Raw genomic sequence first — 17,386 nt, forward strand, 5'->3', positions numbered from 1 at the left:
TTTTTTTTTTTTTGGTGGGGCATTGAGGGTTAAGTAACTTGCCCAGGGTCACACAGCTAGTGAGTGTCAGGTATCTGAGGTCATATTTGAACTAAGGTCCTCCTGAATCCAGGGCTGGTGCTTTATCCACTACGCCACCCAGCTGCCCCCTTAATTTTTTAATAGTATTTTTTTTCAATTATAGGTAAAGACAATTTTTTTTTTTTAGTGAGGCAATGGGGGTTAAGTGACTTGCCCAGGGTCACACAGCTAGTGAGTGTTAAGTGTCTGAGGCCGGATTTGAACTCAGGTACTCCTGACTCCAGGGCCAGTGCTCTATCCACTGCGCCACCTAGCTGCCCCTGTAAAGACAAATTTTAACAATCTTTTCTTCTTAATTTTGAGTTCTGAATTTTCTCCCTCCCACCTTCCCCCTCCCTAAGCTAACCCTGATATTGATGAAGGACGCCCCAACATCTGGGTCTTATTAGGAATGTACCCTCCTACATCTGTCACCAATCACCTGTACTCAATCAAATCCCTTTTTATGGCATATACACTTGCCACTGAAGCCCACCTTTGAGTGTGTTCCCTTCCCAGCATGTCTCCCTCACCCTCAAGCTGGGTGAATTTCTTGTGTGAGAATACAAACCTCTGTTTGTTTATATTGCCATTCTGTACATATGCTTTATTTTGACTGCTTGCTGCATCCCATCATAATAGTAAAGCTCACAATTATATCATTGTCCCAAATACCAGTTTTCTAGAAATTCTTAAACCCAGGAATTTGCTTTTCTTGAGCCATGAGGCTAGATAAGTAAATTATGGCCAATGACAAGTTTAGAAATTATATTACAGAGTTATTAAATGAGTGAGAAGAGAGGAAGAGGAGGGAACTAAAATATACAACTTTTACTAGGTCAAAGAGAAGAGAGCCATAGGAAAACAGCTTGAGAAAGAAGTGTTAGAGTCAGGTAAAGATATAGGAGGGTTTTTGTTAAGTAATGATAGATCCTGGAGCATGTTTGTAGGCAACAGGAAAGAAACCAGTAAATAAGGGAGAAGATTAAAGATTTAAAGGAGAGGGTGGCATTTGTGGGGGGGGGCAGTTGGAGGGGGGTTGGTTTGGGTTTTTTTTCAGTAATTACAAAAAACTTTTAGGACAAACAGCTTTTACAATGGTAATATACATTGTAAGTGGGGTTTTTTTGTTTGTTTTTTTTAGTGAGGCAATTGGGGTTAAGTGACTTGCCCAGGGTCACACAGCTAGTAAGTGTTAAGTGTCTGAGGCCGGATTTGAACTCAGGTACTCCTGATTCCAGGGCTGGTGCTCTATCCACTGCACCACCTAGCTGACCCTTTTTTTTTTAAATGAAGAAGAATATATTAGTAGATGCCACAGTTGGGAAACATTCCAAAGTCTATTGCTTTATGTTATACAAAACAAACTACTTGTGCATCTCATTGATACCATATGTTAACAATTTTACTTAATGAATTTTCATGGAACAAGGTATATTTAGAAACAGAACCAATTTCATACATGTACCTATTTTTACTAGATTAGAGATGGAAAAGAATATCTTTCATCCATTTGATGCTCTTCTACTCTCATCTTTCTCATCCTTATCATTGGCTAAAAGCCTACAAACTTATCTAGAGGCTCAAATTAGAATGTTTGCTTTCAGGATCAAGATCTATTATCTTATTGTTGTATATATTATTGCTGTGTGTGTGTGTGTGTGTGTGTGTGTGTGTGTGTGTGTGTGTATACTACCTACACCATTTCAGATCATAACCTTTTAGCATATTCTTATTCTTCATGGGTTTTTTTTCATAAATTCATTATCCAGTGTTATAGAGGTCTTCTAATTTGTTTCATGATTGCCAATGGAAAATATAGATATTCCATATTCCAATTTTAAGTAAAGCCAAAAAAGCATAATCTCTAATACTAAATTACCAGTTAAGCAATGTGGGAGCAGGGGCGAGGAGGGAGCGGGAGAGAAAGGATAGGGTATTCATTAGAATTCTAGGGGGATTCATTAGAAATTAGTTTTAAATGGAATAAACAATAGCAAAACTAAAACATTATAATGATCAAGTCAGAGAAGGGTTGAGAAACATAGCTTCTTTCCTTCCTTGCAGAGGTGAGGGATTATGGGTAATATTGCATATAGTGGCAGATATGGTTACCTAATGATTGGTTTTGCTGACTCCTTAATTTTTCCTCTTAAAACTGTTACCGTGTATGGCTTACCGAGTGAAGGAGGAGAAAGGGTTTATTTAGACACTAATGTGATGAGGTAATAAAATACATCAAAAAAAAATATTTTTATTTTAAAGTAATTAACTAGCTTTTCACAAAATGATAGCCTCTTTACAAATATCACTTATGCACCCAAGGCAAAAGATGATTTTGCCTTGACAGAAAATGTTATGCAAAATTTTTACACAGAGATGCTGCTTTTTATTTACAGTAGAATCATAAAATACTGTTTATTTTAAAGGTATGCCTAAATCAGATGGTCTATTTGGGTCTCCTTCCCCTGGCCCCTTGAAACAAACCAGCAAACTCAATCAGGTAAGCCTGTGTCGAAACACAAGAAGTCAGTGTATCCCTTCAGTACTTCATTTCATTTTGTAGTTATTTATCAGGAGCTTTATATCTCAATGAAATAAGGACTGATGGTTACATTCCTTTGGGTGTGGTTTTTTTTTTTTTTTGCACTAGCACAGATCACAACCCTTTATAACTCAGGAGATGATCTAAGAATTACTTTAGCTATAAAAGTTGGTCCTAAGAGTGACCAGTCTGTTCCTCTGGTAAGAGGGTACATACTAAATACTTTTCAGCATAGTGTAGGGCACAGCAGGACTTGCTCTCTGTTGTCCTAGCCTTCAATAACCAAGCTTCTTTTCCATGCCATGATAAAGAATAAGCAGGTGGCTTTAGTAGAAGATGACAAGATGCTTTCATGCAGCAATTCTTAAATGTTTTGGTCAATAGCTTTGATCTTACAGACCCTCTGAAAGGGTCTCAGGGACCCCTAGGAGTCTACAAAACACACTTTAAAAACCACTGCTGAAATGGGTTTTTATTTCACATACATATGTTTTGGCATCCAAGTATAAATTGTAGCTTATATGTCTTTATTTTCTCTGGCATTATACAATTGCATGTGGGAAAGGGGAGGAAATTTTAAAGTTAATACTTCTGTGAGTGAAAATTACAGAACTTAGACACTTAAATCATCTGTTAATCACTTTTTTATATAGTTTAAATATTGGTTCTTTCAACAAGCTTTCATTGTACAAATAATCGATACACCTTGCTCATTTTTTAGGCAGTTCATTTACATGAAGAAAAAAAGAAACAAAAAGCAAAAATATTTTTGAGTCCCCAATCAGGTATGTGGATTTTTATAATAATTCATTTTATTTTAATATATACTGACACACAGCATTATATTTTTTCTTTGATTGAACCTTCTGCTACCCCATTTTTTCTCTTGCTTCTGAAAGAACAGTTCTTGTTGCCATCACGAACATTATATATACTTACCAGGACGAGTATTTTAATCTAAAGGAACAAGTAGTTTGCTCTTTTAGGTTTCTCTCATGAAGAAAGAGAAATAGCAGTTAACACTCAGTTCCTTATCTTTCTACTAAACCTCTTGGAATGAACTTCAAGCATGTTAGGCCCTTCAGGCAGTGCACTCTCAAACTCTATGGGGAGAAGCCAGCCATGAGCTGGAACTGCTACAGTGGGAGTTCTTTGACTGAAATCAAAGGCATTTAAACCTTTGTTCAAATATTAATATTGAATTTAAATGCTAATCCTGAGTCTTGAAAAGAAATGAAGGAATTCTCAGAGGATTGATGCCAATTAATTTTGTCCTTTCTTTTTTTAGTAAGAGTGGATGAGACTCTCAAAGACTAAGAAAAGTTACAAAGACTAGCAGCAGGCCAGAAATCAGGTGCTTATATAATCTCCTTTCCCACTGCCTTCATAAGATGAAAGGGAAGAGGAAAATCTTGCAAGCAAATATAGCATATGGTCTCTGCCTTTATAATACCTGATTTCAAATGTACAGCCTAGCTTTTGATCTTAAAGCTAAATGCATACTTTTTTTAATGCATACTTTTAAAGAAATTCTTAAAATTTGTAAACTTTCTTGAAGCAGTGTGACTTTGGTATTTATATTACAAGTGAATAAGGGATACTTGAAAAGGTCCTGAGCTTTGTACATGGCAGTTTTTCTGAAAACATCTGGGCATTCTGGTGGATTGCGTGCTCAAAATGAATCAATAGTGTGAAATATTTGCCAAAAAAACTAATGCATTCTTAGGCTACATCGCTAAGAGTAGCATGGTGGCCAAGAGTCAAGAAGTGATAATACTGCTCTGCCCTGCCCTACCTAGACCTCATTTGACCACAGTGGAGCATTATGTTCAATTCTGTGCACCATGTTTGAGGAAGTTGGCAAATTTCCAAAAGAAAGCAGCCAAGATGGTGAAGAGTCTTGGTTTTTTTCAATATGAAAATCAGTTGAAGGAACTGGGAATGTTGGGTTGAAGAAGAGAATACTTAAGGTTCACATTCCCATTTGAAGGACTGGCATTGGCAGAAGCAATGGATTTTTTTAGCGTGACCCTAGAAGATAGAGCTAAAAACAATGAGTAGAAGTTAAAAAGAAGTAAATTTAGGCCTAAAGTAAAGAAAATCTTTATTAAAACTATGCAGAAGAGGAATTAACTGCCTCTGGAGGTACTAGGTTTCCACTGGTTAGAAGTGTTCAGGCTAGATGACCATTTATGGAGGTGTGTTGTAGAGGAATGATTCCTGTTCAGGTTTGGGTTTAACTAGATGGATCCTGAGGTCCTTTCCTCATCTGATATTCTGTAAAATTAAATCATATTATGACTTCTGTGTGGCTGCATGATCAGTGGAATATATTTGTTATTGGGTTAAAAATACAAAAAGGTTACTCCATAAATTATTTTACATTTGTACATGTAGCCTTCAAGCCTTCAAGAAAAGTTGGCCTAATTAAAATTCCCACTGTCAAAGGTTTTTTTAAATGTCTGTCATGGGCCAAACTCATCATTAGCAAATATTGTACATGAAACATAATTTTTTCTTCAATCATATACCAAGGGAAAAACTCTTAATTCTGTATAATTTAGATTGTAATGGTTGTTTTTTGGAGACTAAGGTTATTTGTTATTTGGGGCAAAGGCCCCAAATTGTTAACAAGGTCTAGCTGCCAAATAAAAGCAAATGAGGTTGGATAGAAAGTAGAAGCATGATAATTTGTACAGGAAACCCAAAATGTTTTAAAAGGGAGAGCTTTAAATCAATATGTAAAACCTTTTTTATGGTAAAAATAATCTAAGAAGCCTTTCCTGATAAATACTGCATCCCTCTGTATTTCACTGTATTTTATACATTGTACCTTCACGGATTTTTAGGCTTAAAAGTAGTCATTTGTCATCTTTTATATTTTGGAATTCCCTGTGTTTTTAGGTTTTAGTCAGTAAAAATTGAAAGAAAAAATAATTTTAATTATGTACTTAACAACCAAGTACTAGTGAGAATGTAAAAAAAAAAAGTGAAAATTGTTAAACATTGAATAAATCAAATAGAACTGTAAAATTTAAACTAATTTCATTTTAATTAGAACAGTATGATGTAATTATAATAACTGACATATATAAATCCTGAAAATTTGTAGAATGCTTTCTTTACAACAACTCTGTATAGTAGGCAGTACGGCCCTTATTATCCACATTTTATTAAAGAAGAAATTGAGTTACATATTTTCATATGGTGGTGAATTGTCTGCATCAAGATCCAAGACCCACCCACTCTCCAATCACTCTTTCCAGTACAGCTACATTCTCTCTATGGAAATAACAAAATGTTTGTAGCCCTGTCACTTTCCCTTTTTTTCCCCTGGACTCAGAATATTTTTATTCCTATCATTGCTGTTGCTCTGTTGAACTAAAATGAGGTCACACTAAAATGTCCAGTAGAATGTTACCTGTTCACATCCCACATACTCTTTATTATTCACCCAAAAGAGATATTATTAAAAACCTACCCCTGTGATGATATCCCTGTCTTTGACCATTGTCTCTTTGAATCACCTACTGGGTGCTGGGTTCTAGTCCCAGAAGCTCTGCCATTTCCTAGCCAATATTACTTAGATTATTTTTACTGTTCTGGGTCTCTTTTCCCCTCTGTAAAGTTAAGGAGGTTGGGCTAGAAGATCTGTAAGATCCCTTGAAGCCCTTGAATTCTATTCATTGCTTAAGACTGGTCAATCAGTTGGTCAACAAGTATTTCTTTTTTTTTTTTTAATGAACATTTTTATTTAAAGTTTTGAGTTCAGGGGCAGCTAGGTGGCGCAGTAGATAAAGCACCAGCCCTGGATTAAGGAGTACCTGAATTCAAATCTGGCCTCAGACACTTGACACTTACTAGCTGTGTGACCCTGGGCAAATCACTTAACCCCCAATGTCCCACAAAAAAAAAAAAGAAAAGTTTTGAGTTCCAAATTCTATCCCTTCTTCCCTTCCTCCCCTCCTCCCTCCCTGAGGCAGTAAGCAATCAGATATAGGTTATACATGTACAATTATGTAAAACATTGATATTAGTCATTTTGTATAAGAAAATTCAAATAAAAGAAAAAATGAAAGAAATAAAGTGAAAAATAGCATGCTTCAGTCTGTGTTCAATCAATATCAGTGCTTTCTTTGGAGGTGGATAGTATGGTTTATCATTAGTCCTTTGGGATTGTCTTGGATCATTGTATTGCTGAGAATAGTTAAGTCATTCATAGTTCATCAAACAATAATGCTGTCACTGTGCACTTCATTCTTCTGGTTCTGCTCACTTCATTTTACATCAGTTCATACAAGTCTTTCCAGGCCTTTCTGAAATCATCCTGCTTATCATTTCTTATAGCACAATAATATTCCATTACAATCATAAATAAATTAATTTAGCTAAGATTGTCATTTTTATTACATTATATTATTACTACCCATGAGCAATTATTACTTTTTCAATTCTTTAGATCTGATTTTATTTGTGTGAAAAGTGTTTTATAGTTTTGTTCATATAGTTCCTGGGTTTGTCTTGGCATGTAGACTCCCAAGTATTTTATATTGTCCACAGTTATTTTAAATGGAATTTCTCTTTGTCCCTCTTGCTACTGGATTTTGTTGGTAATATATAGAAGTGCTGATGATTTATGTGGATTTATTTTGAATCCTGCAACTTTGCTAAAGTTGTTAATAATTTCAAGTAGTTTTTAGTTGATTCTCTAGGATTTTCTAAATATAACATCTTATCATAAGCAGAGTAATAGTTTTATTTCCTCATTACCTATTCTAATTCCTTTAATTTCTTTTTCTTCTCTTACTGCTACAATTAACATTTCTAGTACAATATTAAATAACAGAGGTGATAATAGGCATCCTTGCTTCATCCCTGATTGTATTAGGAAGGCTTCTAGCTTATCCCCATTACAGATAATGCTCACTGATTGTTTTTGTGGGTTTTTTGTTTCACCTTCCCAAACCTGGGTAATTTATTCAAATGTTTTTTGATACAGAAACACACGTTAAAGGGGGAAAATGCTTATAATCATCTTCTTTATAAAGTGCATTAGCACCAAACTCTCCAAATTCCAAATAATGGGATGAAAAGCTTCAACCTGACTTCACATCCACATGGGGACCTACTGGGTGCTGGGTTCTAGTCCCAGAAGCTCTGCCATTTCCTAGCCAATATTACTTAGATTATTTTTACTGTTCTGGGTCTCTTTTCCCCTCTGTAAAGTTAAGGAGGTTGGGCTAGAAGATCTGTAAGATCCCTTGAAGCCCTTGAATTCTATTCATTGCTTAAGACTGGTCAATCAGTTGGTCAACAAGTATTTCTTTTTTTTTTTTAATGAACATTTTTACCCTCGGGTTGCTCAGCAGGTGGCTTCCAGCTTCCCCTCCCATGTTCTCTCACCATCCCCAGCTGCTCCAGCCACACCACCTTCAAGTCCCATTATACTGCTATCAGTTCAACTAGTAATAATAGTAGGTACGAGGTAGAACAAAATGGCAATTTCAGAGTTTTCCCCTGCAAAAAACTAAAGGCATGTCCACTGCTGAAATGACTCAATAGCTAGAAAGTTCAGTAGATGGGTCATAGAAGGAACTGAGAGGCAATTCCCATGTCAAAATACAAAGTCCCAAACACTGGATATGGCATATTGACAATATGGGCACAAGTCATTACTACTTCCTTTCAATGGCTTCACCTCTCAGGAAGAAAGCCTGTAAAGAGCTGTGGACGTGTGAGGCAGAGGCTTAATGTCCAATCAACAGCACAACAACAACCTTCCCTGCCAGGACATGAGTCTGACACCTGTGAAAGTTATAGCTCTAATGACATAAAAAGCATTTGCCAGGCAAACTGGCGCAATGACCATCACACTCCCAGAGATTCAAGCAGCAGGTGGGTGGGTCTGCTTGGCATTTGTGTTTTGATAAAGATAAATGACAGACTACCCTTTATTTCTCCCTAATGCTTAAATTCAACTCTTCTTGTCTTGCCAGTGAATACTGTAGGGTGGGAAAGAACATTAGAAAACCCTTCAACAACAGAACTATATATGGTCCCTAGAAGTAGCTTTCACGTGGCAAGGGTTTGGAGGAAGTAATTCCCCTCCCTTTCCTCAATACATACCAGTTTTGCCAACAAACCCATTAAGACAAGCATCTTAGACATTTGGTGCTGAATACCTCATCACAAAGCCACATCAGTCATGCAATTCCCACACACCCCCTCCCTCCCCAGTTTAAAAATGAACTTACTGCTGGATCTGACCAATAATGGCAATCATTTATAAACAAGTGGAGGAAGGGGACGGGGTAACAGGGAGAGGCAGTGAACATTAACATCTTGATGAAAAGATACCCTTATCCCAGTGTCTGCTTCTTTGCAAATCAGCATAAACAGGGGCATAACCAGGAATCCTGGGCATTTTACAAATACTACACTCTGTGGTGATGTAGTAGATGTGCCTTGGTTTGTTGTTGTTTTTTTCCTGTACTTAGCTGATGGTTTTAGATAAATATTACTTATTATTTTAAGGTAAGCTCCATATATTCCTATGCTCTCTAGATTGGGTGCTATATTTTGTCAAAGGTTTTTTTCTACATCTATTGAGATAATCATGATTTATACTGGTTCTGTCATTAATGTGATCAGTTATGTTGATAGTTTTCTTATTATTAAACTAGCCCTGCATTCCTGGTATAAATCCCACCTGGTCATAGTTTAACAAATTATTTAGGAAATAACTCCTTATTTGATAAAAGCTGCTGAGAACATTATAATGCAGTCTGGTAGAAATTAAGTTTAGAGCAACACTCTAAAAAATACTACACAGTACATGTCTCCATGTATTTCCTAAATAATTTGTTTTCAGTTTATCAAATACAAGGTTATAGAGTTCCATTTTCTCTGATTCCACCTTATTTAGTGTGTCCCATTGTTGTACTTCTCTTTCTTTTAACCAATACCAGATGGTTTTGAAGACTGGTACTTTATAATATGTTTTCCCTTCATACCTACTTCTTCATCATTCTCACTTATGTATGATACTTGCTTTTGGTTTTAGAGAGATACCTTTTATGATACTAAAACAAGGTGCCTCTATGCCTATACTTTGTGGAGGGTTTAGCATAAATATTTGTTGTACATTTTCAAAGAATTTTCATGTATCTGTTGAGGTAATCATTTGGTTTTGGATTTTTTTTCTTTGTTAGCATAATTTTATTGCTGACAGAATTTTACTTAAAAATTTTAAATTGATTCTCATTAATAATTTTGGTCTATAGTTCTCTTGTGATTTATCCCTCCTTGGCTTATAATTAGGAATCTGTTTATCTTATAAAAAGAATTGGGTAGGGTTTCTTGGTTTTTGAGAATATTTGCATAGTATTGGTACTAATTCTTCCTTAAAAGTTTGATAGAATTCTCTTGTGAATCAATCAGGACTGGGTATGTTTTTCTTTGAAAGTTCCTTTACAGCTAGTTCTTTTTTTTTTTTCTGAGATTTAAGACTATCCAGGTGTTTTAAAGTTTTTAAAGTATCCCTCTTTTTTTTCTTTTTTTAAAGTTTAGGAGTCTTCTTGGTTTATTTTAATGAATAGAGAACTTACTGGTAATCATCAGCAATTATTTGTGTATAACAAATGAGTTAAAGTTCTTGACATTTTGTCCCCTGAATAAAGGTAAAATAAGTCCTGTCTTCTCTTTATGTAGCCAAAGTATTTAAACTTCAGCTTTACTATTTGAATACTAAAGTGAAATTCAGTGAATAGCCTGAATTAGTTTCTTTTTTTTTAATTAATAAAGTATTTTATTTTTTCTCCATTACATGTAAAGATAGTTCTCAACCTTTGTCCACACAAGCTTTACAATTTCAGATTTTTCTCCCTCCCTCCCCTCCCTCCCCCCTCCCCTAGACAGCAGGCAATCTGATATAGGTTTATATATATATATACACATAATAACATTAATCCTATTTCTGCATTAGTCATGTTATAAGAGAAAAAAATCAGAGCAATGATGAAAAACCTCAAAATAGAAAAAAACAACAGCATCAAAAACAAAAGAAATAGTATGGTTCATTCAGCATCTATACTCCGCAGTTCTTTTTTTTTTTTCCTAGATTAGAGTATTCCTCTTTTCTTTTATGTTCTCAGTTTTGCTAGCATATTACTATATGTAGTAAGTTCTAATAATTCTTTTTAGTTCTTATAGTTCTGTTGTGCTTTCTCTTTGCTCATTTGCTTTATTTTGGGTTTTTTGCCTTTTTAATTAGATTAGCTGAAGTTTTATCAAATTTATTAGCCTTTTCAAAGAACCAGCTTTCAGTTTTATCCATCATTTCTATAGCTTTTTTGGTTTCCATTTTATCAGTTTCTCTAATTTTAATATCTTCTTTTGGGCTTATTTTAGGTTTATTTATTGGCTTTCTAATTTTTTAGAATGCATATTCAGTTCATTAATCCTTTCCTTTTCTATTCTGTTAATGTATTTTTGTAGGGATATGATTTTTCTCCTGAGGACCGCTTTAGCTGCATTCCCGAAATTTTGGTATGTTGTTTCTTTATCATTTTCTTTCACATAGTTAATTGATCAACTCAGTTAAGATTTTATTTTTAAGTCTTTGTATCTGGGTCTCTTGTTCGTGCTCCCCAAACTGATTACTATTTTTTTGAATTATGGTTTCTAAAAGATATACATATTTAATATTTTTGCCTTTTTACATTTATTTAAAGTATCTCTTTGCCATAATACATGGTCAGGTTTTTTGTAAAAATTTCATGTGGTGCTGAGAAATATCGTTGAATCTGTCCTGTTTAGAAGACACCATAAATCTTTTAGCTCTAATTTCTCTCTTTCCTGCTCCACTCCTCCCACCTAGTAAGAAGACAAGAAATATAATACATAATGAAGTTAGATCATATCATCTTTTAATGTTATTATTTTTTTTGCTTCTCTTATTCTAAATTGTCCTTCACTTCTGCCTGCTTGCATTCCCAATTGTTCCCCTTTTGTATCTTTGGTGAAGTTTGTCACTGTAGTTTAAAGTTTTTCAATATTACTTCTCTCACAGTTCTTATTTTTCTTTTAAACTACTTGGAATATCCTGCTATAATTCCATATTCTCTTGGAATCCACAGAAGCTTCTACTTCACTATTAGGTGCTAATTCATTTCCCTTTGTCTTACAATACTTATTTATAGATGTTTACATTTGCTTAGCTGATCTGGAGGTCATATCTATTATATCTTTCCTGTTGGTTTATCTGCTTTATGATCATATTTAAAGTCAAGATGAAAAAAAAACCATCTCATCTTGAAAATTCCAAGAGATATCCTCAAATCAATGGTGTGCTTATAAAAATTTAATCAAGAATTACCATTAGGGAGAAAATCATTCCAGGAAATAAAAGAACTTTGCATATATATATATATGGAGGAACTAAAGGTAGAATGGAATAGGACTAAAAATAATGATGAAATAATGTGAGTGAAGGGCAGAGAGATAACCAATATTAGTTGGAAATCACTACTGTATCATGCTTTTGGAACTGGCTTGTGATTGAAATGCATCATGTACTTCCTGCAGTCTGGTCTAGTGCAGTAGTATCAACCTCATTTAAGGTTTACTATACAGAAGAATCCCTACAGGGTACATATTGATTTAGTTTTGAAATGTAATATTATCTATGTTTTATTATATCTTTATTCTGTTAAATATTTCCCAATTACATTTTAATCTGATTCAGGCTACATTTAAGGAGTATTGTGAGCCACATATTTGACACCTCTGGTCTAGTGGATGGAATCCTAGACTTACAGTTAGGACTGACTGGGCTCAGATCCCACCTCATACACTTTACTAGCTGTGTGATCCTGTGTAATTTAAATTTCTAATGTAGGTTCTAATCTGTCCCCCCAGTTTTGGGGGGAAACTGACTAAAATCACTGATAAACAAGTTTAAGTTTTTTAAGGGTTTATTGAAAGATAGTAAAAGAAAGAGAAGGATTGAGAACAGAATTCCTACAACCTGACAATCCTATCTTTCCTCAACTCCTCTGTGTAGTCCCCTGCCGCCACCGCAATGTCAGGAACCAAAAGAAACAGAGCTCCCTGCGCAGGCTCTCCTTCCTCCTTCCTGTCCCCTCCCAAAAATGGGAGGTTCTTCAAGCTGGTTGGTTGACTGGGCCAGAAGTTCAAAGTTTGTTAGCTTCTGAGAACTGTGCTTTCTTAAGTACTCTCAAGTACCAGCCAGATGTGCTTAGAATCTAGTCAACTAGTAATCCAGTCAAATCAGCCAGTAATCCATTTAGGTGGGCTCCTGAGTATCTGCCAAATCTCATCTATCACATTCCATTATCTTGACAGTTTCCCCCTTTGTTTCTTCTAGGAACAGGGTGTTCCTTGATGAAACACACCCTATGCTAACAAACAATATGTAAATAACAGTATAGAAAAGGGAGAGAGAAAAGTTTTGTCCAGAGGGGCAGTCCCTCATGGATGTGACGCTTAGACATTGGTCTTACAGAGGGAGGGCCTCTGCAAGTATTCCATTATCTTGACAGTTAACTTCAGTTCATTTATTTATATAATGAGGTGCTTGGGCGGCTAGGTGGCGTAGTTGATAGAGCACTGGATTCAGGAGTTCCTGAGTTCAAATCCAGCCTCAGACACTTGACACTTAATAGCTGTGTGACCTTGGGCAAGTCACTTAACCCCCACTGCCCCGCAAAAAAAAAATAATAATAATAATGAGGTGCTTGCACTCACCTCTAAGGTCCCTTCCAACACTAAATCTACAATTCTATGCTCTTCATCCTCTCTGATGTTTTCCAGATCCTATTATAGTCTTCATATTGGTCATCTCTCTCTCTTTCTCCCTAACCCCCATTATTTTTAGCACCATTCTCTTCTACCTTTAGTTCCTCCAGAGATATTTGGATTTCTGCAAGGTCCTTTTATTTCCTGGTATAGTTTTCTTGCTAAAGGTAATTATTGATTAAATTTTTATAAGCATATCATTCTTGATTTGAGCATGTCTCTTGGAATATCTTGCAGAATGAGATTTTTTTCCATCTTTCTTGCATCTGCTAACCTCTAGTTTTGGTATGTTTAATGTTTATCTGTTTGATATTTTTATAGTCTTTTGTTGTTGGTTTGGTGAGGAAGGGGTATTTCTTTGTTTTTGAGGACGGTGTGAAGAAACTGGCTCCCTGGCAACTTTTCATTCTGCCATCTTCTAGAAGTATAATTCACTAAAATAAGGCCAGATTAATATTTAAACGTATAGTAAATCACTTGTGATCTTACTGTGGGTATTTTACTGAAGTAGCAGTACAGTATTCTGGACATCTTATTCATAATCACATTTCAGCAATGAATTCCTGTTGGATCTAGGAAGCTTTTGCAAGGGTAAAGGAGCCAGGAAAGAATGCAGTAATTCATCCACATGAGGAACAGAACTTGAATAAAGTGCACTTTCCCTGCCTCTCTGTTGTCCCAAAATAATATTGCATTTAGTCCTCATGAAAAAATCAACAGTATGATATAGGAGCCTAAGGCTGCATTAAGAGGCATGGTGTCAATAGGAATGTGCTATTTCCAACTCTGCTTTACCATGGTCAGATGATACCTGAACTGGAGGCTGCATTTTAAGGAATTCATAAGAGCAAGTGAAGGAAATACAGATCCATTCCAAAAAAAGAGAAACCAAGTAATAGTAGGAGAGAGAGGACAACCTTACCAGACCCCTTTTCATGCCTGAAAATATAGAGAGACATACAGACAAATTGTGAAACAAAAGATGAAATTTTACAGCAACCATGAACAAAAAGACATAGTTTCAGTAAGAGTTTTTAGAAATTTTAAAAAGAGACTGATGTTGATGAACCAGTACACTTGGAGATGTCTTTCACCTAACTACTCCATCTAATGACTTCTCCCTGTTTCAGACTGATTAGTGGTAAATTAAAAGGACACCTCTTCATTTGATGAACAAAAAGATATTCCTGCTCTGAGTCTGACCACCATAAACTACCTCTAACAATCTATCATTAATCAAAAAACATATATGGGGGCAGCTAGGTGGCGCGGTGGATAGAGCACCGGCCCTGGATTCAGGAGGACCTGAGTTCAAATCTGGCTTCAGACACTTGACACTTACTAGCTGTGTGACCCTGGGCAAGTCACTTAACCCCAATTGCCTCGCTAAAAAAAAAAAAAAAACATATATGAAGGATTTGCTATGTGTAAACACTATCCAAACCTTCTGCCTAACTTGGGAAATTAATAGTACTTTAAGTACTACTTTGAGGAAGTGTTCCACTTAAAGGAAGACTTGATTAGGTCTTCATTCCAGAAAAACTGAGGACTTCCTGCAGATGAATATTACATTAATTCTTGAGGTTTTTTTAATTACAACTGAGATTCTTAGTACTTTATGCTTCCCTTCCCTTTTCTGTGGTACTGTAAGGATGAGAGTAGTTGTCCTCATTATAGGTTCAGGGGAAGCAGCAAAATCTTTCCTTTTGTTCCCACCCACTTCCTAGTGAGTTGTCATCAGATCTCTGTTGTTTTAGACTTTTTCTAAAAAATACTGGTTCAGGATATTGATTTCAAGCAAGATGAACGTTTGCCATTTATTTTCTCTTTCCAGATTTTCTATGTATAAATCTGGTTGTACTTAACCATTAGAGCTCACTTATGTCCCTCCACGCCAACATAATGACTAATTGTGGACGTAATGAAATTGTGCTACTGTGACAACCTAACTTCATTTTGAAAGGGGGTATATTTTCATTATAGCTAACCTTCGTATTTGAAACACTTGTAATTCTAGTCATGTGAAGATTTGAATGAAGGCCATACTCCCTGCTGCAAATGATTAAAAGTAAAAAGTAATTTTGCTAATTGCAAAGTGAATAATTCAAGGTTTGTTTGCCATTTTGTGTTTTTCTCCACTCTAGGCAGCCTTTCCAATAAATACATGACTCAGGGAAAAGCCTCACCGAAGAGGACCCAACAAGACTCGTGAGGGAACAGAGAACCATTAATGGCATTCACGTACACTCTGAAAATTAGGCTATTTCAGCTAAAGCAGCTTGGGTTACAGGACATGGCAGCACATATCAGACTTCAACTTAACATTTAAGGGAAATGGCAGTTGGTTGTTCTTATTTTTTATTTAATGAAATTGCTAATTTTTTTTTAAAAATTTTTAAATATTGTCCACCTGCCACAGGCACCTGCTCTCACTAAATTTGAGCAATTTAATTGAAATCCATTTTGTTTGTCTTTGATAACTAGGTTAAAAAATGTGTAGTTAAGGCCTAGTATGTAATAAATATACTTCCCATGGTTTTTAATCCTTTCAAAACATACTAAAAATATGATGTAGAAATTAGCCCTCCTCCCTCCCCTGTAAATGTGCTTTTCGTTTTGAAAAGGGAAAATAGTATATTTATTGTTGTTTACTGAGTCCTTATGTAAAAGTGTTTCAGATGTGGACTGCCTCCACTGTATCTGCAAAAATAATTTAAAGACATCTGTAGAAAATTTGAGAAAATTTGATAACATGGACATTAGTAAACTTTTATGTAAAATTTCTGTGAACAAGGAGTGCCATTGAGTTTTTGTTTTTGTTTTGTTTTCCCCTTCTCTAAATATGAGTTGATATACTTGCTGTACTTATGTAAAAATGGAGATGTGAAACAAGTTGTCCTATCTGATGCTGCTAAGAATATACTTCTACTATCTGTAAAACATGTCAGAGAAATATAAGTTCTTTCACTCTGGATTTCTAATGCCCTACAAATCAAAGAGGCCATACCTGCCAATCAAGATCTCAATATCATCTTGGGCTGTTCAGAGACCTTCAGAGATATAATCTTTAACTTCACAAGTCACTGAAAAATAATATGTCTAGTAAGTGGTCTGAACTATGCTTCCATTATTTATGATTTTGAATAAAAAACAAATTTTCAATCTTTAGTTTTCTAACATTTTTTCTAATGTTTCTACCTTTCTTGAGAGCATGGCAAAATAAATTTAAAAGAGTGAGTCATAATATTTTCGGTTCCTTTATAAAAGAAAATTATATATGACCCACATCCAACTTTCTGGCTATTCTCAGGCCTTATTGGTTTTGAGCCCAGTGTGACCAGTTGTTTCTCTAATATATTAAGAAGATATATGTGATACTAAATACAGAAGGACCAGGAGATTCTGAGGAAATGTTAATGAGCATGAGTTTGAATCCCATGTTTAAAATAAAGAGTCTGGGCTAGATGACCTCTCAGGTTCCTTCTCAGTATCTTATGATCCTGAGACTTTCCAAAGTTCACTTTAATTTTGTCTTTTACATTTCTGCATATCACTAAAAAGGAAATAGAAAAAATAATTCCATTCAAAATAACTACAGTATGCATCTACTTGCCAACAGTAATTATACAAATACAATTCCAAAACAATGCTTAACAGTACTTTAAAAAAATGAATAACTGGAGAAAGAACGATTACATATGGTTGGGTCTCTATTAAAAGTTCATTTATGGGGGCAGCTAGGTGGCGTAGTGGATAGAGCACCGGCCCTGGAGTCAGGAGTACCTGAGTTCAAATCCAGCCTCAGACACTTAATGCTTACTAGCTGTGTGACCCTGGGCAAGTCACTTAACCCCAATTGCCTCACTAAAAAAAACTTAAAAAAAAAAAAAGTTCATTTATAGGGGCAGCTAGGTGGCACAGTGGATAGAGCACCGGCCCTGGATTCAGGAGGACCTGAGTTCA

The 17,386-nt window shown here is 35.4% G+C and overlaps 1 protein-coding gene across 3 annotated transcripts in view; it reads left to right on the forward strand.

The window, feature by feature from the left end:
- TUT7 (terminal uridylyl transferase 7) overlaps positions 1-16,600 on the forward strand; it is a 91,738-nt gene extending 75,138 nt beyond the window's left edge. For 2 of the 3 annotated variants that reach the window (XM_043981611.1, XM_043981605.1), the window contains 3 exons: positions 2,490-2,563; positions 3,327-3,390; positions 15,568-16,600. In XM_043981611.1, coding sequence (XP_043837546.1) covers positions 2,490-2,563; positions 3,327-3,390; positions 15,568-15,635 — 206 coding nt within the window. In that variant the 3' untranslated portion in view covers positions 15,636-16,600. Of the gene's footprint in view, positions 1-2,489; positions 2,564-3,326; positions 3,391-11,101; positions 11,153-15,567 lie in introns of all 3 variants that reach the window. The other variant, XM_043981620.1, reaches the window with a different exon arrangement.
- The last annotated feature ends 786 nt before the right edge of the window (positions 16,601-17,386 follow it).

The sequence above is a fragment of the Dromiciops gliroides genome, chromosome 1, assembly GCF_019393635.1.
Source record: "Dromiciops gliroides isolate mDroGli1 chromosome 1, mDroGli1.pri, whole genome shotgun sequence".
Classification (NCBI taxonomy): domain Eukaryota; kingdom Metazoa; phylum Chordata; class Mammalia; order Microbiotheria; family Microbiotheriidae; genus Dromiciops; species Dromiciops gliroides.